This window comes from Rhinolophus sinicus, linkage group LG10, assembly GCF_036562045.2.
Source record: "Rhinolophus sinicus isolate RSC01 linkage group LG10, ASM3656204v1, whole genome shotgun sequence".
NCBI lineage: Eukaryota > Metazoa > Chordata > Mammalia > Chiroptera > Rhinolophidae > Rhinolophus > Rhinolophus sinicus.
The window spans coordinates 76378225-76400852 of record NC_133759.1 but is presented as its reverse complement, the minus strand read 5'-3'; the positions used below and the strand labels follow the sequence as shown (position 1 = coordinate 76400852).

At 51.1% G+C, this 22628-nt stretch overlaps 1 protein-coding gene across 2 annotated transcripts in view; it reads left to right on the top strand.

Moving 5' to 3' along the window:
• The window catches only part of FSTL4 (follistatin like 4), a 365366-nt gene that overhangs the window by 172678 nt on the left and 170060 nt on the right, over nucleotides 1-22628 (top strand). For both annotated transcript variants that reach the window (XM_074313508.1, XM_074313507.1), the window contains exon 4: nucleotides 2411-2659. In XM_074313508.1, the coding sequence (XP_074169609.1) occupies nucleotides 2411-2659 (249 nt within the window). The remainder of the gene's footprint in view (nucleotides 1-2410; nucleotides 2660-22628) is intronic.

Here is a 22628-nt window from a genome sequence, read left to right as displayed (position 1 = left end):
GGCCATGGAGGAGGCCTCAGTCACACCTGCAAGCTAATCAAACGTGGGCATTGGAGGCACCGTGTGTAACACTGCTCTCCAGGGGCGTTCAGTGCAATCAGAGAAGAAAGGGTCGGATAGACGGGCTTCTCTCCTCTGTCCATGGTGAGCTGGCTTTCCTTTGGCTGCCTAGACTGGCTTAGCTGGTCTCTGAAGCTCCTTCCTGCTCTGCCGCTCCAGATTCTAGTCCCTTTGACCCCGGAAGGCCCACCTCCATGGACATGTGTCTCCCCTTCATGCTGCCATCCTTTGAGCTTCCCTCCTGCCCCCCTTAGAGGACACAAGGGGAGATGCACCCCTCACAAGGTCACTAAATGCCAGGCCCTCACCACCCTCCCCATCCCAGCCTCTAGCCGGGGGTTTGAGCAGTGGCCAAATCAGAGTGAAGGAGATCTGCTTTGAAATCCGTTGTGTTTCCTAAAACCTGAGCATACGGGGGCCACATGAGGACAAAAGCCCCACACCTGTGGGGTCTGCTGGGGCCCCAGAGTGGGACAGACACTTTAGGGCAGGGGGATTCAGAGAGGTGCATGCAGATGTGAGGTGGCAGGAAGTGGAACCCAGGGTGAGTTGGAGCTGATGATTTGGGGGTGGGGGTTAAGATGCAGTCTGGGTGGGCAGCACAGCCCAAGCAAAGGAAACCAGAGGCTCAGAAATTCTGGCTGTTTATCCAAAGGGGCTTATCAGTGGATGCCCTTCCCATCCCACGCAGAAATTTACCAACACGGTGATGCAGTGGCAATGCTTTGTGTCCTAACACTGTGCTGGGAAAGAAACAAAAGCAGATATCTTTAGAGCTGTGTTAGTTTCTTCTAGTAGCCACTAGTGCTTTCCAGGGTAACCCATTTTCCAAGCAGCCAGGAGAATCAAGCTAATCAAACACGCTTGTGGCACAGCGGCTGTAAACACCATGGGGGCGCGGGGGGAGGGGGCCTCCAGCCCAGAGCCTCCCTCCTCCCGGTGCCTTTGTCTCCCCTCCGCCTGTCAACCTTGACGGGAAGACGTGCACTAGGGCACAGTGAAGGCCACGGAACCTTCACGGTGACACGCAAACAATTAGCAGAGTGGATAAAGGGGATTCATGCGCTCGCTAAGGAGCTGCACTCTTACTGTGCTCAGAGATATTTTGACCTTCTAGTTTATTATGATTCAAGAAAAAGTCAATATTTCTTAGCTTGCCAAGGCTGGAGGAATTTAAATGAGTTATTGAATCAAGCAGTTAATCTACCAATAACTGATTTGTTTCCTTTCAAATCCGTAATGATGAAAAGCGGACAACCAAAAACAAGAAGAGGAAGTTGTTGTTTCTGTTGTTTCCTTAGACATGTTAATCCCATGGGGGAGGTAGGAGCTAGGGCTGAGGGTTCAGTCTGGACTTGACTGCTAGGGCCATTCTGTTTTGCTGAGTATTTCGAAGATTTAATTAAAACTTTAAAAGCAAAGACTTCTGTGGCCATAAAATCTGCATTTGTGTTTTAATTATTCGTATTTTGATGTCCCTTTATAATTCTTAACTTCCTGTCTGCTGTCATGAATGCCACGTGGCCATCAGTCAGTTTTCTGGGATCCTGTGATGGACCGTAACATTGCTGATAGAGGCTTGTTTGCCTTTCATGTAAGCTGGCTTTCCACTCTGCCAGCCTTTCTGTCCGCTTCGCTGTACAAGCACTGGGCACCGCTGCCTGAGATCATTAAAGGCATGTGTTGGGTGCAGGTGACACCCAGCAATGTGTGGCAGGTAGGAGACCCAAAGCAACATGGTGGTTGCCATTTCCAGGGTCTCCGCCTGTTTGCCCATGGCTGCAGCGTGGTGCTGGAAAGGACTGGGCAGTGGAGAAAGGCTGCTAGGGCCACCACTGACCGTGTGTGTCCCAGAGAACCGTATTCTGGCCTCCCTCCCTTGGCTGCCCCCTCCCCTATCCTGCACACTTAAAATATGACTCTCCCCTTACTCCACACTTCCTCCTTAGAAGGGGAGGACCCCCACCCCATCCCCTGCATGAAGCGCCTCCTCACCTCAGGTCTCCCTAAAGCATGCCAGTGATGGGAGCCTTGACTCAAGCCCTGTATGCCACTGGGAAAGCCCTTCCGCTCTCAGTCAGCAGGGTCCGTTGGTGCTTTGCCACCTCCATGTGCCCCCCTCCGACCCCTCCTGCCTCCCAGATGTCTGAGCTATTTGGTGTGAGTCAGCCAGCTGTAAAACCTGAGCTCTTGGCACTCACGGCCACTTCCATCAGGCACCCAGAGCCCCCAGGCCTCGGCCCCACAGGCAATGGAGCCTCTCTCACCATGACCTGAAAGAGCCACAGAGGAAGCCTGGGACCCCACCCAAGTGCCTGCAGCTGACCCTCTGTGTCTGTGTGTTCGGCAGGGCTTTCCAGCCGCGATGGGCTACCGGCGTCCTGCGGAAAGAAGCTGTGCAGCCGCGGGAGCAGGTGCATTCTCAGCAGGGAGACGGGGCAACCCGAGTGCCGGTGCCTGGAGGCCTGCAGGCCCCGCTACATGCCCGTGTGCGGCTCCGACGGGAGGCTTTATGAAAACCACTGCGAGCTCCACCGTGCCGCGTGCCTACTGGAGAGGAGGATTGTCGTCGTCCGCAGCAAGGACTGCTTCCTTAAAGGTAGGAAGGTGGCTCCGTGCCCCTGTTTTTGGCTTTTGTGATGGTTCTTCTAATGCCCTTTTGACAAATGACCTGGACGTGCTGCGTTTCTAGGTTGAACATGTAAAGGAAGTAGAGAAAGTGGAAGGCTGGACCTTCACAACGTGGCATTTTGGTGACTCAGGTTCTGTTGTGTCAACCCCAGAGGCCCCCTGCCCTCAGAGAGCAGAGCCCAGGGAGGCCCAGGGAGGCCCTGGCTACTGCAGAACTCGTGCCCAGCAGGAACCAGACCACAAGGAGGTGCCCAGGACTCACGTAGGGTGGGCTCCGGCAAGGTGGTGACAGGACCTCTGTGTCCCCCTCGGGCAGGGGCCACACTGCGCACAGTGTGGCCAGACGGACACCAGCACAGTGGTCCCCAGCATGGCAGACATTCAAACTCTGGTCTGGAGTGGCCGCTGATGGAACAGCTTTCCACGTCTGGCCTGGCCAACGAGCAAGACAGGGTGGTGCTGCAAAGCCATCGGGCGGTGTCTGTGGACTTGGGCCGAGGGGCCCGTGCTCTGTGCTGGGGTCGGGTCAGAGGTGGCAGCTCCCACCAGAGGGTTAGAGCATCTGGAGCAGGGCTTGTGCTTCCTGCTGACACATCGTCAGCACCTGGTCCAGTCCTTGCACCAGGCAGATGCTCATGGCTCACAGATGCTTGGTGACAAGCAAGTTAGACTGCAGATTCCTGTGTTGATGTGGCCCTGACGTGCCACAGCCTATAGAAACATCTGTGATCCTGAAACCACATAGTCACACGTGAATAAGCAGGGAAATGTGAGAAGGCAGAAGCAGCATGTGGGACATTGAGGGTGGCAGAGCCCGCGTGTGGTGGTGCAGGGAGCGGAAGAGACGGCTCGGGATGGAGCCCCACCAGGGCCTGCAACACTGGCTTCTGAGTCGGCAGAGCGGCAGGGCTCCGAGCCCAGGATGACGTGACAGGGAGCGTTCTCAGCGGTGGCGCACAGGTCTGGTGGCCTCCTGCTGCCTCTGCCCCTGCCACCTGCAGTCCCATAAAGGGCCGCCTTCCCACCCTCACCCATGAGCCGTGGCAACGGGGAGCCCTGGAGCCCTCAGGGCCCTGGAGAGTCAAGTTGACCCTCTGACGAGAACAGTCTTGGACACTTTCATGGCTGTGCTTAGGATGCTAATGCTGAGGTGCTTCAGAAATCATGAGACGCGTTATAGAAATGAGACCATGATGAGCCCAGGATAAATGGCCCCGGTCCGCAAGCACTGCCCGGCCGCATGTCTACCGATTCCTCAGCAGCCGTGAGCACTAAAATACTTGACCGGTTGCTCCAGCTTTATTGGCTGTGTGGAGTTTTATAGACTGATGTTCCGTTCTCCAGTTTCCAATATCCCCCAAATCGCATCTTTCTGAAGGTTTTTATTTCTGCATCAGAGTGTGCACAGCCTCCCTCACCATCGGTTATTCAAACAGCATTTCTCATTTTACACGAGGGAAAAACTGCCGCCACACAACCCTGTGAGGGATGGGGCAGAGCCGGAGAGACGATGGGGTGGGGGCAAGCGGAGTGGGTTCTGCTTCATGCTGATTGAGTTTGTCCACCAAATCCTTCTGATTCATTGAGGTTTTCACCGATTTTGTGAACCCACACCCACATGGTGTGGCAGGGCCACTGTCCTGAAGCTCCTTTTTCAGGGGATAGCGGTACTTGTAAGGCTCCCAGAGGTTGCAGCCCGGCTCTGCCACTTCCCAGCTGTGTGGCTTTGGGTGCATGATTACACTTTTCTGGGCCTTTTCCTCAGAATGGGGCTTTCGGCAGCACCGACCTGCTCTGTGGAGAGACCTACATGATGCGCTGACAGAAACCACTGAGCATGTGCCAGGTGCATTACACATGTTGGTATTAACGACACCGGTCGCCATCATGAATCTAATCCATGTGGCCTCAGGCCCAGAGCAGCAAGATGCATAAACTGTGAAGGGAACCCAGAGGCTGGGACAGGGGCTCTGCCCAGCAGTCTCGGGTGACATTTCTGGGCCCAGATGGTTTCATGGTAGATGGAAAGTAGGGGCGGAAAGCACTCAGCGTCAGGCCTGATGCTGTCCTGGAGACACCGCTGAGAGCCAGGGCTCCCGCTTCCTGGCCCTGTGGATCTGGGCCCCATGGAGAAGCCTTCACAGCATCATGCTCAGGGACAGCTCCAGTCTCTGGCCAGTAAGAGAGCCACCTGCCTTTCTTCCTATAGCCTTCCCCCAGGGGATGCCCGGGGTTTGAGGGCGAGGGAGGCAGGCCGGCCCTAAGGAGGGGGCTTTGGGTGACCCGTCTCCACCTTCATCAGAACCATGGCTCCAACACGGAGACCGGAGCCGGAGGAAATGGATTGACAGAGAGGCTGGGTTTGGGGGCGACGGGTTGGAAGCAAGCGTGTAAAGGACCACTTTCGCACTCCCCATTCCCAAGATGGCAGCAAAATATCTGATGCCGTCTTGAGCTCCTTGATAATCATTTGCCTTCTGTCCCACATTTCCAGGGACTTATTGATACAAGAAACTTAAAAACACCTCTTTTTCCACGCAAATAAAAATAATGAAATCATCCATGTTCCATTCTCTAGTCCTACCAGACCTGAGAAAGAGAAATTATGACTTCATTCTCTGGGGTTTTACCTTTCCTGCCCCCAGAAGTCACTTATTAGGACCATCCTATGGGGCCGGAGTGTGCTGAGCAGGGGGACAGATCTGAGCACAACCTGCGGGGACACATGGCCTCACCACTCTGCAAGGGAGGAGAGGCAGCATTCTCGGCCCCATTTACAAGAGAACTTCTGGTATCACATTCCAGTTGCCATGGCAATGGGATTCCTTGTGAACGCTCCGAATGAAATATAACATCATTTAGGGATCATTAGCATGGGAGAAAATCAAAACTAACTCAAAAGCATTGCTTCAGCTTGCGTTGGCTGCCTTAACACCAGCTCTCCTGAAATCCCAAGCAGGATCTCTCGCCAAAAATCAGGGGTGAGGGGGATGTGAGATGTTGTAGCCCTTTCTCCTTGTGGCAAAATTAGAGTCACAATTGTCCTTAGCACCAAATATCTCCAGAGAATATCAAGATAGTGGGTGGCATTTGCTGTAACTTTCACTTCTTACAGAGCTTGTGTGTTAAAGTGTCTTGTGACATGGGTTCCTATTTGTGTACCAGTTGGCATTTTTAAAATTATTTTTCTGACTCGGTTTTGAGTTCATGCTTTATCTCCTGTGCTGTTCGAGAAGACAAATTGCCTTTCAGCAATCACTCGCCACACCAGGGTTGTATTATCCCAGATGATATAATGTCATAGTTGGGCAGTTTTCCAAACAAACCGTGAAATGATGGAAGAAAGGAGACTGATACGGGATCAGTTCTAAACGGACCTGAGCGTTCTCGTCCTGCATGCTCTTTGTTGGTGCACTTTGCTACTTCAGAGGGGAGTTCTCAGGCTCATGGAATCAGACCAGAAAAAATTAACTATACGATAGGTTCACTAACAAATCTTTTTGTTTTAAGTGTTACTAAACACAGGAATAAAAACCCAACCTTTTCTTGTAAGTTAGCAAAGCAGATAGATCTTGCTGCCAAAGAGATTTCTTTTTTCTTTTCTTCTTATTGTTTCTTTGTTGTTACTTTAAGCCCCACACCTCCAGGGCATTCCCACACTTCTGGAAGTCTTTTCTGCCCTGCCAGGGAGGATACTCACGTCTCCAGCTGTGTCAGCCGGCCCACCTCAGCTGGAGACTCAGCGTCCAAGGAGTGTGAGCTCCTGGCACAGGCCCTGATGGTGGCAGGCATCACAGGGGACTGGGCTCCTCCAACAGGGATGTGCCACGGCCTGAGGGAGCATCAGGGGAGGTCCAGGCTAAGGGGGCAGTGGAGCACAGGCTCAAGGGCACCATACCACACTTCCTTGGATGAGACACGTAAGCTCTGTGCACCTCATTGACCTCATCTGTAAAATGGGAACAATAATCGGGCTTACCTCATAGGGTGTTGTGAGCTCGTACTGAGCACTGTTCTCTAAGTGGTATCAAGAGCACTCAGCTTGATGGTGATGTCATTGCAAACATCAGGGCACATTACCTGAAGGGGCAGATGCAAGAGGCTGTTAGACCCATGCCCACACATGACAATGCTGTATGCGGGCTAAGATGTTGGGGTGGGGGGTGCCCCAGTGAACGAGGCCTCCATGTTTGTTTAACAAATGACTAGAATTTGACCTCCAAGTGATCAAATCTTAAGTCACCGTCTCAATCTGCCTTGCTTTTTGATAAGTGATGTAACAAGTAATCCAAGTTCACCCAGCAAGTTAATAGAGAAGCAGAAGGAGAACCAAGAGCTCCTGATTCCAGATCTAGAGGAGGTTTCTGGGATACGTGACAGGCTGTCGGGAGCTGTCAGCTGAGCCTGAGGGAGGGATTGTCTGCCGGGGGATGAGAAAGGGGGTATCCAGGGAAGGGGATGCAGAAGAGACACTCGAGGCGCATCCCCAAAGGGTAAGCGAGGGCATCTGAGGGGCACGCAGGAAGTGCTGCAGATCCTGGGAAGAGCAGGTGATTAGAATACAGACCATAAAAGGGAGGATACAGCTGGAGGGAAATGCAGACAAGCGGGTGAACTGAGAAAGGCCTAGGTGCCCAGCGGGCAGCATGAACTCCAGCCGACTGGGTGTAAAATAAGCTGGTCCAACTGTCCCGTTTCCCAGACAGGTACCTTAAGGCCCAGAGCACACTCTGAGCTCTGCCAGTGCAACCCACCCTTCATAAACACCCACAGCTTTGGGGCTGCTTGTCCAGCAAGGCCTGTTCACAGCAGATGCAATGGCTTTATCCTTTTCCCCAGGAGATTCCTGGTGTGGAGGGAGGGCTCAGGAGCCATAGTCAGTGGGAAAGTCTTCATGTGTGCTGAGCTGGGGCCTCCCTGCTCTCCAGGTCAGCAAGGAGCCCAGCTGGGGGCTTCTCCAGGAAAGCTGCTGCAGTCATCCCAAACTCACAGAGCCTCCAGACATCAGAACACCAGGCCACTCTCTCCCCTCGAAGGAAAAAGTAGGAAACTCAGGCTCGCCCAGAGGCTGCCGAAGAGCCTGGGGACAAACCAGCAGAGCTTCCTGGACCAGCCCTCCTTCCACCTGGTCTGCCTTCTTAGCACTGGCCTCCACTTTCTCTCCAAACCCTTTTTCCTGTTTTCAATTTCTTCCCATTGCACTTTCCACTCCTGACCCACTCATGTTCTGTCCAGGGGCCCCTACTCCTCCCTCAGCCCTTACAAAGGAATCTCTCTGCGCCCAGCACCCTTTCTGGCCTTCATTGTGAGCTCCACAGAAGAGGGTCTGGTTATTTTTCACCAAGCCACCCAGCTTCATAAACATTATTGAATATCCACTGGGGGCCAGAGCTGTGTGGGACCTGGATACCCGTATAATAAGGATGCCAGGCCACACCTCATGGAATTGAGAGGTCCCCAGCACCCCCACTCCCTGGGCCACCATGTGGGGGCTGCTGTAGCCAGAGACAGCCCCAAGACCTCAAGCACCAGTGGGAATCTTCATGGACTGGCTCCTGTCTTGCAGCCTCGCCCATGGGTTCCACCGACATCTATGCAAACAGCTGGGGGAACTGAAAGCTCACCAGCAGCCCCCCCGCAGCGAAGCAGCCCTTGGCGCTCAGTCATCCCATTTGTAGTATCTGTTTCCAGGATCAAGAAACAGGACTTAAAACAAACATGTGTGTTCTTTGGGTATTTTCTCCAGGTTTTGTGCAAGAAAATGTCTTGATGTGAGCACCCTGCAAACGTGCAAGAATGTTATCAGTCAGCACGTGTGGTGTGCTTCACAGAACTGCTGTACTTGGGACGAACTAATTACATTCCAGTAATTAAAAATTGCTAATAAGTTATTGAGCTGAGAAAGTCTCGCACTGCATTGATTTCGCTATGGAAACCCGCACCCCCCCCCACCCCCCCCACCCCCCGTGATGTTTCCTATTCTTTCCTGGCACCTCCTCCTTCTTATTTCCAACCCCTCCTGCTCTGCGCTCCTCAATCACCTCAGCTGCTGACAGATGCAAGTTCTCTCATCCTAAAGAAGCGGCTTTGTCCCAGCAGCCCTCTAGGTACCATTTCATCTCTCCCCTTCTCTTCTCTCTCAGGCACCCAAAGCGTTACCTGCCCGGGCTGCCTTCACTTCCCCAGCTACCCCTGCACGCTGCCCGCCAGGGTCTGCGGCTGGCTCCTGTCCCCATTAAGATCATCGTATCCTTCTAAATGCCAAGTCCCGGGGGTACTTTCCAGGCCTGGTCTTATTGCAGCCCTCCTGCAGCGGCACCTGTCAATCTTCCTGCAGCCCACTCCCGTGGCTTCCACGGTCCAGCCCCCACTCCACTGACTCCACAGGCCCTTCCTTCCCTAGTAGCTTTGTATTTTTTATTAACATATAGTTGGCATACAATGTTGCATTAGGTTCAGGTGTACAACATAGTGATTTGACATTTCTATACCTTACAAAGTGATCACCATGCGAAGCCTGGTATAACCATCTGTCCCCATGCGGTCATGACAGTGTTATTGACTGTGTTCCCTGTGCTGCCCACAACATCTCTGTGGCTTATTTATTTTATATATGAAAGTTTGTACTTCTGATTCCCCTGCACCATTTTCACACCTCCCTTTACCCCATCTGGCAATTATAAATTTGTTCTCTGTTTCTATGTGTCTGTTTTTGTTTTGTTTGTTCATTTGTTTTGTTTTTTTAGATGCCACATATTAGTGAAATCATACAGTATTTGTGTATCTCTGTCTGACTTCTAGTACTCACCAGTAGATGGTTTTACACATGGATTGTCTCAGGGACCCTCCTTGGCTCTCTTCTTTTCCATTCCACCCCTCTCATGGTTCCAGCCATGCCTCAGGTGCAAATATGACCCAACTGTATCTTCACCTTGACCTGTCCATGTCGCCAGCTGCCTTCACAGCCCCTCCCCCAAAGGCCCACGGGCACTTCAGATCCAGTGTGTCCCAAATGAACTCTCCATCTCCTGTTCCCTCTGCCCCTGATATCTTTTCTTCCTTACACACTGTCTGTCTCAGTGAGAGCAGCAACGTTGCCAAGTTACTTCTTTATGATTTCTTCATTATTTCCCTCTTCTCTTTGTCTTCTGCTACCACATACCTCCACCCCACCACCATCTCTCACTTGGACGACCTCTGTGACCCCAAGCTAGCCTCCTAGCTCCTGGTCAGTTCAAGCCCACCTTCCACATGGCGTTAAGACTGAGCTTTCCAAGATGTAACTATGGCCACGCTACTCCCCTGCCTGAACCCTTCCATCCATTCATTCAGCAAACGCATGCCCCCAATGGGTCAGGTCTGTTCTGGGTACTGGAGATACAGCCGTGCACAAAATGGGCAGGATCCCTGCCCTCGTGACGCATGCCATCTTGTGGGAGAGACAGTAAACAAGAGATAAAGTGTGTTAGATAGCAACAAGTGCCATGGAAAGGAATTAAGTCGGGAAAGGGGTTAGTGAAAGCTTCTAATATGAGAAGTGACTTAAGAAAAGACCTGAAGGAGGCTGGGGGGTGGGGGAGCGAGGCATTTGCATATCTGCGGGAAGAGCTTCCCAGCAGAAGGAATAGCACCTGGGTAGAGCTCACCTGGCATGTTTGGGGACCAGCAAGGAGGCCCGGGGTGCTAGAGCAGAGAGAAGAAGAGTCTGAGAGGCACAGATCACCCACGTGGGGCCTCGTCAGCCCGTGGAAACCCAGATGCTTAGCCACTGTGCTATCCCGTCTTTCTAATGATTCCACCATGGCCATCAAGGGATGGTCTTGAGGAGGCCACCCTTGTCACCTCCACCTGAGGAGTTGGGAGGGTCTGCCATGGCTGGAAGAGGCAACCTGTCCAGGAGCTCGATGCCAAGCATCTCTAGGTTCCTTCTTTACTTACAATAAACCCGCAGGGCCCAGGGCATTTCCTCTGTGAGCCCCACGCTGACCGAGGTTCTATCAGAACTGCTACCAAGAGGAGGGTCCCCCTTCTGTTCTAACTTTTTATCAGCTTGCCTATCTTCCCCCCACACTGGGTGTTCTTACCAGTGGGGAAATGTGACGTCTTTCCATTCCTAGCTCATTGGAGATGTTCCATTCATTTTTTAAATGAATGCACGAATTGATGCTTATGTACTAAATAGGTTATATGCAGTCTGTCAGCGGTCCCCAAATGAGAGCACGGGAAGCCCTAGTTAGAGACCCTCCAATGCAATAGATTAGAAGTGATGGATTCATAAGGGGGACCTTCTCAAAGGACATGGTGGAATCTCGGTAGTGGGGGCCATCGAATGTACAGAGGGAACACAGGAAGGAAGGGGGCAGAAGGAAGCAGGGGAGGGGGTGACTTGGAGCCTCCTGTCCCCCAAAGTTCCCCCCAGGAGGCTGCTTGAGGAAGGCCCTGCATAGAGACAACAGGTGCCCTTGGCTCAGGCTGCTGAGAACCGTTTCATGGAGCCCATGGCCAACACTTGGGAGACTTTGGATGGTGGTCAGGAGTCAAATGTTTAATTACTGGAGCAAGAAGTTGATTTGGGACTTCTTTAGGTTCTCCCCTATTGCACCTTCAATTAAGATCAAGGCCCCCGTGTAGCAGCCGCTAAATGACACTGCATATTGAGTCTCTGTGCTCACGCAGATTATCTAATTATCTGTGCAACAAACTCAGCAGCTGTCAGACCAGCCACAACTCAAATATGTTTACTCTGGTCCCTGCCTAAAAGTGTTTTTTGCTTACTAACAGGCTAAAGGAAAGGACTCACCTGCTCTTTTGTACACGTGAAATCCCTTTCATGTTCTTCTGTTGCCTGGTGGTGATTTGAGCAGTTAAAGGGGCCAGTGACTGGGGGGACAGTGGGTGCAGGAGTTGGGCAGAGGCCTGGGGTCAGCCTGTTCTTGGCTCTCCACCCCCCCTCCCTTTCTCCCAGGCCCTGCAGAGGGCATGGCTGCCCAGCCTCTCTGCCTGCTTTTTTGGACGGTGAAGTAAGTGTGTTTGGGGTCTTTTAATGCAAAGAGAGGGAGGAACACTTACTACTGTGTCAAATTAACTGAAATAAATCGGGAGTCGGAGGCAGGCCCACCCAGCGACCCAGGGAGAGGTAGGTGACTGCTAACCTCCACCAGCAGTGTCTGCGTGGGTAAGCATCCCCAGCAGAGCAAGCTCACTAAATGCCTGGTAACAAGCCCACACCGAACAATCCCGCACTCAGCCTGCAGATTTGAGCCCTCAGCCAGGAGAGCCAAGGGATGGAGCTTCAGAAAGCTGAGACCCACCCATCTGCAGTGTCCTGGGGCCAGGATGCCCCGTGGTTCCTTACTGTGGGTGAACGTGTGGCCAGTCCTGTGCCAGGTGCCATGGGGAACCAGGTCCAGAACACAGAGAGTCCTCCAAGCCAATGAGGGAGACAGAGCTTCTCCACCACTGGGTGGGAGCTCCTCGTCCTCATGAGCCTGGCCCTCGGCCTTTCTTCTTGTTGTGTTCACTTCTGCTTTGATGCATTTTGATCACTCATTAATGAAGGTAATTGGAGTGAAACTAGTTTCAAAAAGCTCCTCTAAATGGAAGTAGTAAAATTGCTTTGCTTGCAGGTAATTAAGATCTCCAGAAACAATGAACTCCATCGTCCACTTATAAGCAGGGGGTCTGAGTGGTGCCTTTCTCTTTGTAGCTGGGAGGAAGGGCTCATCCAGTGACCTGATAGGATGTCTGTTTACTTGTCTTTCTTGGGGAACTGTTGTTTCCTCACCCACTGCTTGTCTTTTAGTATTACCCTCACCCACTTTGATTGGCTGAACTGTGCCTCTCTGCGCCCTGGCCGGCCCGCTCACTACCCATGTTCTTTCTCCCTCTCCCTCTCCCCTCCCTCTCCCCCTCCCCCTCCCCCTTCCCCTCCCCTCCCCTCCCCTCCCCTCCCCCTCCCTCCCTCCCTCCCTTCCTTCTCCCTCCCTCTCTGATGGGTCACCCAGTGACTCATGTTTCCATTGAGCTATAACAAAGCTAAGGTCTTTTGTTTTTAATGGGGGTGTTGCAGAGTCTTTTACTTAAACTGAGCTCTGCATGAGCTCTGTAGCTGAGATTTTAAACTTCTCCCCACCCGAGCCTGCCCACTGTTTTCGGGAACCCTAGATGAGAGGTGCCTGAGGGAATGGTGGGTCTGATAGCTGAAGCTTTCTTCATGGGGATGATGGTCTGGAAAGGGTCACTAAAAAAGATGTCTTTGCAAAGCTGCAGAGGAAGGACTAGACCAGAGTGAGGAAGAGGTTTGTTTCGCAAGGGGATACCGGGGTCACAGTGGGTTTGGTGGAGAAGGAACAGCAACATACAGTCCCGATTATTCAGAGTGAGCTTGTTAGTTCTATTTACCCCACACTCCAGACTTTCAAGGGTGTCTCTCAACTGTTTAGCATAAGTGCTGGTTACAGGGAAGTTATGACCATTAACCCCACCCCCCACCACCAGTGGTGACATTTTGTAGCAGTGACCATGGCGTTACCCATCCTTCCACAGTCTGGACAGTCTTACCCGGGCTGAGAGTAAATGGAGGTGAAGCCAGAATAGACCTGTCTGACCAAGAATAAAAGAGAAGTTGGCTTCTACAACACAGGAAGAGGGGAGTACCACACTCAAGACGCAGAGAAATAGTGTGTTCTTGGACAAAATTATTATAAGAAACAGAAACACAGTAGACAGCAAGTGTGTTCCACTCAAGTCAAGAAAACATGAACTCAATACGAAACGAAAAATGGGATTATAAATTGGCCAAGCCATAGCTAACAATGAAATGGGAGCCGGAGGAGGTGAGGAAAGACTATAAGGAATCTGGAATACAATAGCTGAAGTGCCTTCTGTACTTTAAGCCAGAAAGGGCAAGATTAACAATGCAGAACTCAAACAATGATTCTCCAGTAGGGAGAACAGACTTGAAAACCTCTCCCAAAATAAATAGAAAAAAGAGAGAGAAAAGTTTTTAAAAACAGTAATAATAATGTGAGAAGATAATAATAGATATGTAGGACAGAGACATAAGATTTTTCATACTGATGATTGGTTGCCTTAAAAACCCCAGAGCAAATCAAATGGACACGGGTGAAGAAAAAAAATTTTTTCTTTTATTGCCCTGAACAGAAGAATTCGAAAAATAAATCCAAGTATGACTGCTAAAAGTTCAGGGTTTCAAAAACTTTTTAAAAATATATTGAAGTATTTATGCAGAGAGAAAAAAAAAATCTGATTTGCTGTGAAGGAACAACAACAAAAAAACCCTCTGGCCTTAGCCTTTTCTGCAACATTAAAAAGCAAGAAGACAATGAAGAACATCTGTAGAGTTGTAGGTGATAAGATTATGACCCAAGAATTCTACACTCATCGAATGTGATCCAGGTGTGGGAACAACAGAAAGGACTGGTAGGCAAGGGCTCAGGTAATCAACCATCTGGGGGGGAAACTACGGAAAGACGAACCCCCAACAATCTAGAGACAAATCAGAGAATCTGAGAAGGAGAAGTCGTGGTACTCACGGCCTAGGGGTGAGCACAGGGACCCCTCCGTGCAAAGCTGTCCAAATGATTGTCTGAAATGTCGTTATCAAAAATGGCAGAGGGTAAATGATGAAGTCATGCAGTTAATTTCCTCGACGCACTTGAATTTCAACAGATCCTGCATAATCTTGACTGAGTTTGTTCAAAAGCGTGCATCTGCCCAACTTGGCAATTCTCCAGGAACTGCATCCTTTTTGTCCAGCGTGAATCCAGTGCTGACCCCAAACAAATGTCCCAGTTGTTCCCAGCCACCCCTGGGAGACTGCGCCTGCCTTTGCTGGTGTATCCAGAGATTGCAGGTAGGGTCGCCGTGGACTGAGGTGACCTACCCGAAGGTCAGGCTTCCCGTGCCTTTATCACCGTGGCGAGTGTGTGCCCCCAGGAAGCGTGCCTGGGCTGCAACTGAAGCAGAAGGAAACTCCCAAGTGTCATAGCGTGTGGGAGCGACGATGCCCTTAATAATGGGCCATGTAAATGTGCCAGTGACATGGCTGGGGCAAGTTGGAGGCCTCGACTGTTGATTCTACATTCCAATCGGAAATAATAAGCAAAGAATGGTCAATCAATAAGCAAAGAATGGTCAATCAATAAGCAAAGAATGCATGAGAGCTGAGGCCTGTTGCCCCAAAAAAGGCCAAGAAGGCAACAGATCTGGCCTCTTGGGAGGTAGACGTAGATTAGACCCTTGAGACAGCCAGCGGCCCCCGTGGGGTAAAACCACGCACAGCAGGAAAGGGGATGGCCTTCGGGGTGGGGCACCAACATGATAATGACCACCATTCATTGAGGTCTGCCAGGTTCCAAGCCCATACTTGATGCTTTTGGGCATTATCTCAAGTAATTCTCCCAACTGGCATTTTACTTAGGGGCAAAGAGACGCCAAAAAATTTGCCCGGTTACTGAGCTGGTAAACGACAGCACGAGTACTGGGATCTGCCGTCCTCTCTCACCACTCACCAGTGGCCACTGCAGCCATTGGGAGGGACCCCCCTGAGGAAAGAGAACTTGACCTGAACCTTAGAGAATGAGTAGAACTGGAATAACCAGGCATGGGAGGCAAAGGGCAGCAGCAGATGGAGAGACTTAATGCCACTTTGCTAAGTATTTGTTACCAACGTCATTCCTTCCGCTCAGACTTTCCGGGTGTGACGTATCAGACAACATAGGCCTGAAAATGATCGTCCCCTAAAGGGACATGAGTAGAATGTAGAGGTTCCACAGACATCAAGCCTTGGCACATCCAGTCATTTTAATGAAGTGAATTGTATTCACACACATTCTGTCTTTAAACCCCAGTGACCGTCTGCATGTGGCTATGTGCGAGACTACCGCCATGAGCACGTCACACAGAAAGGAAGTGCCCACTGGTCACCAGGTGAAACATGGGCCAGGCGAGCTTGGTGCCCAGGGGAAGGGACATGCCCACATTTCCCAGTTGCTCCTCCTGTTCCTTCTCGCGAGGGTCCCCACCCTCACCCCCACCCCCTTCCAAATTTTAGTAGCATGAAGATCTTGTTTGGCGCCAGTCTTGTCTCACTAAACACCCTCCTAACAGTTTTAAAGGAACAGACTTTCCATTTCAAATGATTTTGTTTCTCTCAAGGCAAACAGTTGTGAGTATTGAGAGGACCTGATGAAAAGGGGGATCTATAGAAAAGGGAGGTAAAGCCCACCACTGGGAAATGAGGCTTCTCTGCCAGCAGGAACCCACACGCTAATTTAGAGAAACAGTTGGCAGGAAACCAGATGCACCTGGAACGTGCCATCTAGAAGTCTGGGGAAGAAATAACTCAAAGCAAGGGCCCCTGTAAGTGTCCTTTGAGTTCAGCTCCATAGGGACTCAGTTGGCTGCGATTCTAATCACTAAAATTTGCAGCTAATTATTGTGATTTTATACTTCTCACCCTTTTTAAGAGACTAGAGATTGGATGGAACGGAGAGCAGGGTATATCTAACGTCAAAACGCCATGCTACATGCCAGGTACTTTCTCTCATCAGTCCTGCCGCAGCTCTCAGGATGAGGACTATTATTATCCCTCTTGACAAAGGAGGAAACCGAGGCTCAGAGAGGGTTAGTGGCTTACCCGAGGCCACCCAGCTGGTGGTGCTGGTGGCAAGGGGAGCAGCAATTCAAACTCACATCTGACTTTTTATTTTAAATTTGAAATACTGTCTTTGCTCCTACTGCTCTGCCACATCTCTTATACCCATAATGATTTTTATAAGTAATTTTAAACAACAAGCCTCGGAAACCATATGATTTTTAAAGCACTCAATGACTGTTGTTCAACAACTTGGCGGATTGTGCCTGCATTCACACTTTTGTTCTGAAGGAAATTTTTTTTGCACACGTAGCCGATGGTCACCTGGCTGGTAGCCACTCTTGACTCATCTAAAGCATGGCGATGTTTCTTGAAAACTTTTGTTCCTTTGTTGTCTTTGCTCCTTCTGCTATGCCGCTCCTTCTGTATATGTGATGACTGTCCTAATAACAAAGGAAAGAGACCTCACAGGGCCCACTGCCCAGTCTGGGCCTTGGTCAGGATGGGCTGGGAACTGTGTGCTCGCCTCAGGGGAGCCAGTGGGCAGGGTGGACTTGGGGCCAAGACACTGGCCAGGCCTGCTCCTCATGGAATCAGCCCCCCAGGGGGCACCCAAGCTGGGCTCTGAGTGGAGCAGGAGCCTGTGGGACAGCCCGAGATGGCAGCCCTGGAGAAGGGGTTCAGAGCAGGTGTGATTAGGGAAAGGGCTTCTCTAGGCAACATTACAGAGGAACACAAACCCACCAAGGTGTGCCCTGCACTCCATTCCATCTGTTTGTTCTTATTCCTGGGGCGAGTGAAATGGTGGTCCTGACCTCAACATGACGTGGACCTAGTGTCACCCTTATGTTTCAGGATTTCTTAGAAAAATCTGTGATTCTTATATCTGGGTAGTTCATGACTTGGCAGGTTTCAACAACTCAGCATTTTATTTTTTCAGCAAACACTACTGAGCACCTACTGTGTGCCAGGCCTGGTTTAGGGGCTGGGGACTCAAGAGGAGTGTGATGTGGCCCCTGCCCTTGGGGAGCTCATGGCGGAGGCACATGCAAACCAGGGTGGAGAGCACCAGGCAGAGTGCATCTGGTCTGTAATGGACAGAACCAGGGAGGCCTCCTGGAGGAGGTGTCATTCATTCCGCGTATACAGTGGTGAGTAGAAATGGGGTAGGCAAAGAGGGAGGGAAAGGTTCTTTTAGGCCAAGGGTTAGGCTGTAAAGCCAGTAAACAGGAGTCACAAGCCAATTGCTATTTCCTCAAATATGAAGTTCAAGGTGGGGAGAAAGCAGCAAAAGCTATGTCTCGCCAAGCCAGGGCTGGACCTTGAACATCAGGTTAAGGGGTATGAGCTTTCTACTGTAGGCAAAATTTTGGGGTTTTAAACAGTCTGATGTTTACAAAGATCACCCAGTGTCACCATGGGGGATGGCTTGGGGTGGAGCCTAGGAAGAGGCATTTCGTGCATCCAGCAGAGAGAGATACGAAAGCCTGCAGTAAGGGAGTAGACAGACTGAAGAACTATCAGGACAAATACATTTGGCAGGACCAGGAACACGCAGGGAGAAGGAGGTAGGTGCTGATGTCCAGGCTCCTGGCCTGGATGGACATGGGTGCCTTTCCCACTGAGATGGGGACAGAGAAGCGGGATCCATGTGAGTGGTGGGGAAAGTTAAGACTTGCCCTCAGGTGTAGATGTGGGGTGTGTAAGGCCCTCTGGGACCTCAGGGGAGAGGCGTGCAGTTTGTGTGAAGAGCTTGCCCTCTAGACTTCAGCTATTCCTGCCTGAAGACGCTTTCAAACACTTTGGGATTGGCAGAGTGAGCCCTTCCTCCTACCCTTACTGTACCAGGGTTCTCCACAGAAGCAGAACCAATAGCACATGCACACACACATATAGAAAGAGATCTGTTCTAAGGAATTGGCTCACATGATGATGGAGGCCGAGAAGTCCCAAAGCTGCAGGTGGGCCAGCAGGCTGGACACCCAGAAGGGACCAAAGCCCCTGTTCGAGACTGAAGGTCATCTGCTGGAGAATTCTGTCTTACTTGAGGGAGGGTTGGTCTTTTTGTTCTAGTCAGGCCTTCAACTGATTGGATGAGGCCCACCCATGTTGTGGAAGGCAGTCTGCTTTACTCAGAGTCCACCAATTTAGATGTTAACAGCATCAAAAACACTCTCAGAGAAACCCAGAATAATGTTTGCTCACATGTCTGGGCCCTGCATAAAATGAACCAGAATACCTACTCACTGCAGGGTTGTTCTAAGTGCTTTCCTCGGACCTTGCCCAGACCTTGTCTGCCTAGAAGCATAGGCCTTCGTGAGGAAGGCCTGCGTGAGGTGCTTTGATTGACAGGAGCCAAGCCTCCCATATGGGCCAGGCCCTGACCAGCCCTGTAGAGGTGCTGGCACCTTGTCAGAGCCCTGGGCTATAGATGGGGTGTTGAGCTCTTGGGGTCATTTCACCTGCCTCCCCTGAGGTGCAGCCACCCGCACCCCCTGCCCAGCACCTAGGAGTTCCACAGGAGGATGGGGGAGTGGCCCTGTGCTCCTTCACCCACCAGCCTTAGAGGTGCTTTCTGCCAACGGCTGTCTTCCCAGTACATTTCTTTCTCAAGCTTAATAATTTCAACGATAACTTTGAAATTACACTTAAACACTCAAATGATGTAAGATGCAAACTTGAGGGGAGAAAATCAGAGGGGAAGAGGGCACGAGGTTTCTCTGGACAGAGAAGTACCAGTGGTGGGAGATGGTGGCCAGGCACAAAGGCTGCTGGTGAGATCCTCATGTGACTCCGTTCCAGGTATGCCTTTGTCTGATACACACCTCGCTGGCCAGCTCCAGGTTCAGAGAAACAGAAATCAAAGTATTTAATCCGCCACCCCTTAGTTGACTAGAGCGTGTGGGGAGACGTTAGTTCTCCCGGAAATGGTAATGAAGACTGCAGCAGGAGACCCATCTCAATAAGGCAGCAGCCAATTACCAGAGCAAATGTTTGAGGTGTCCCCGCTGAGTGATGGGATATATCGTCTTCTCCCAGAGCCCCCAGGGCCAGTCAGTCTGACAGGCAGGTACACAACTTAGGTTAATTGGAGAAAAACTCCTTCCAGTACGTGGGCACTGGCTTGTCGTTTCAGGGGACTAAGGTTTGTTTTGGGCAAGGATCTTCGCCTGACCCAGGAAAGGACACCTCCTTCAGATAGGCTCCCCTCTCCCCACCCCCACCCCCGGGGAGACTCTGTGGTTGGGGTTTCTCACCAGTGGAATCTCTAGCCCATGGGCAAGGCTGGGAATCTGAGAAGCAGGAGAATTTTAGCAGGAGGGGGCTGTGCTGAGCAAAGCTTGTCCATGACGGGACAGCTCTGCTCCCCACCAGGTGGTGTGTGAGGAACCACGGCTGGAAGCCCCCCGCCAGGATCCTGGCTGTAGGGATGAGAGCGTGCAGGATTGGGCCACAGGAGAGGCTGTGAGTGAGCGACAGCTGAAGCTCAGAGGGTGGCAGTTGGGGTGGGCTGGGCTTGCTGTGATGGGGACAAGGGCATTGTGCCAATGGAAAAGTTCATTTCCAAATGGCCAAGCAGTAATGTATCAGTGAAGGGTGCGTGGGGCCCGGTCCAGCTGGAGTCCGAGCCAGGTTAAGAATGGGGCAAGCTGACCAAATACCCCCAGGAAGTCCAGTCTCTCCTTCCCTTCTCCCCACTTCCCCCTCATCTTCTCACCTCCCCGTTTCACTTTCCCTCTCCACCCCTTTCCTCAGGAAGTCTGACTCGTGTGCCCACACATACAAGTGGCTGGAAAATATCAATTTCTCAGTGAACTTGGAGTATTTACCACATGCCACAAGCTGCTAGTTCTGACTTTTCAACAACTCAAGCAGTTGTAGCAGCATTTACACAGAGTTGAAATTGTGACTTGTCCACGCTCTCCTGGACATCGTCGCCTGGTGTGAGGCAGGGACGCAGGGGAATGGAACACCCCCTGCGAAGGTTGTCAGCACCGCATGAGCCAGCAAGTTTGTCTTTTGTTGGAGGACTCTCTCCAGTTTTTCAGTCACAGTCTGAATTATCAGTAAGAGACTAACTCAACAAACAAGTGACTTATTTCTCAGTGTTCTTGTCTCCAGTTTAAAGTGAGAGGAGGAGGGGATGGTGGAAGCTACCAGTCGTGCGGGGAGGTGGGCATTATTCTCCCATCGTGAAGAGGTGCCCAAGGCTTCAGAGGCGGGTTATGCCAATGGAAATAAAACTCCGGTACCCCAGTGGCAGTGTGATTGTCACTCATACTGCCCGTCCCATGTGGGTCAGCAGTGGCCTGGCTCAGCGTGGTCACTCAGACCCACGTCAACACCAGCTTCCTTAGTCATCGCTGATGGGGAACAGGAGGTGGTGAGTGCAGCCACCACTGGCTGGCTGCTCTCTGGGGGTCAAAGTCACGTGTGAGACCATGGGTACCACTGGATACATACACTTCCATCGGAACCCATTTCCTGGGGGTGTACACTGGACAAGCAGCAAGCCACATTTTCCATCATGTCTAGGCCCCCCTCTTGTGCTAAGGAAAATCCTGAGGTGGGCTGTAAGTCCTGAAACAGAACGTAAGGGTTTAGGGGTCACACTCGTTTCCCTGTGTGCTTCAGAAGAAGACAGTCTCCTTACATTTAGTTTTGGTACCTCTTGTTATTGCACCTACATTTAACTTTTTGCCCCCCAGATACCTGAACATGCAAACAGGGTGATGAAGTCCCCCAAAAGAAACTGTTCTTTGAAGTTTCATATCAGAGCAATTTGAAGTTTTTAGCATAACAAAGCAGTTACATCAATCATACACAAATTACTTTATGACCAAATTTTACACCCCTGAAGCTGCCAAGTGTTTAAGAACATCCACAAAATTAATATTTATAGAGAAGACTAGAAGACTTCACGTTGTTCTCCAAGGTTTCTGCACTGGGCCGGGGTACGGGACTGGTTTAACAAGCACGTGTGCCCAGATGCCTAAATTGTCCTTTGTATCCCTTGGTACAACAGTAATCAATTAACTGGGCGATGATAGGTATTATATCATCACCCCTCCACTGAACCGTGGGGACCAGCTCTGCCTTGCTGCCTGCAGTATCCTGGGCCAGGCAGTAAGCACTTGCCCAGGAGAGGGAGGGAGGGCAAGGAAAGAGAAGAAAGCAAGCCTATTTTCACCTTGGTCCGTAGAACAGCAAACAGGCGATGACTGCACAGCCGAGAAGGGACTGAGAAAACCTCAGTGAATGTGGCTGGCTCTGCTGCTCACGTGCCAGGGTCACAGAAGCATTCCAAGTCCATGCCGCTCCCACAGGTCCCCTCTTTCCCCAAGCTCAGACCTGGGTTCTTGGCGATCCCCTGCGCAGTGTGCCCATGGAGAGCCGACCCACAGCACATTCGTGGGGCTGGAAGAGAAGCCACATGCTGAAAACTGAATCTTTTTCTTTGTTTTTTATTATGAAATCTGACACAGAAGGGGACACAAAATGTATGTGTCGCAGCTAAAAAAGTAATCATGGAGAGAAGAGCCGTGTTGTAGGAATTAGGCTGTGCTTTGCAACACCCTCTTCCTCCTGTGTTCTCCCTGACTCACGTCCCCCTCCCTGCTCGGGGTGGGGGTGGGGGGGACCACTGTCCTCCCTCATATCTGTGCTCATCATGTTCTGGCTTTTTTTTTTTTTTAATAGTTGTCTCACCTAAATGTATGTCGAAACATGGCATGCTTTTTCCTATTTTTGAACTTCATAGAGAAGGAACTGAGCTGTGGATGTTCTTTTCTGATTTGCTGCTTTCACTCAGCACCATACTTGTAAGACTCACCCACACTGAATGTAGCGGGAGCTTCTCCATGTGTGTTCCTGAGAATCCCCTTACACGAGTGCAGCACAATTCATCCGTTCTTCTGCGGACAGCCCACACCAGTTCCCATCTGGGGCTACGCCCCGGGACACCGCTGGACTCCTTCTTGTATGTGCCTTTCCCTGTGCACATGCTGGAGTCTCGTGTGTGTGTGTGTGTGTGTGTGTGTGTGTGTGCGTGCGCGTGTGCCGAGGCCGTGTGCTTCGTTAGCCTTACTGGACACTGTCATCTGTTCTCCAGAATCGTTGCCAGTTTGCCGTGAACACAGTTGTGTGTAAGAGTTCCTGCATTTCCCCTTGCTCACATTATTTTTGCCAGTCTGGTGGGTATGAAATGGTGCCTATTTCACTGTGGTTTTAATTGATACTTTGCTGATTACTAATGAGACTAAGCATCGTCTCATTTGTTTATTGATGATTTTGATTTCCTCTTCTCTATAGTACCTGC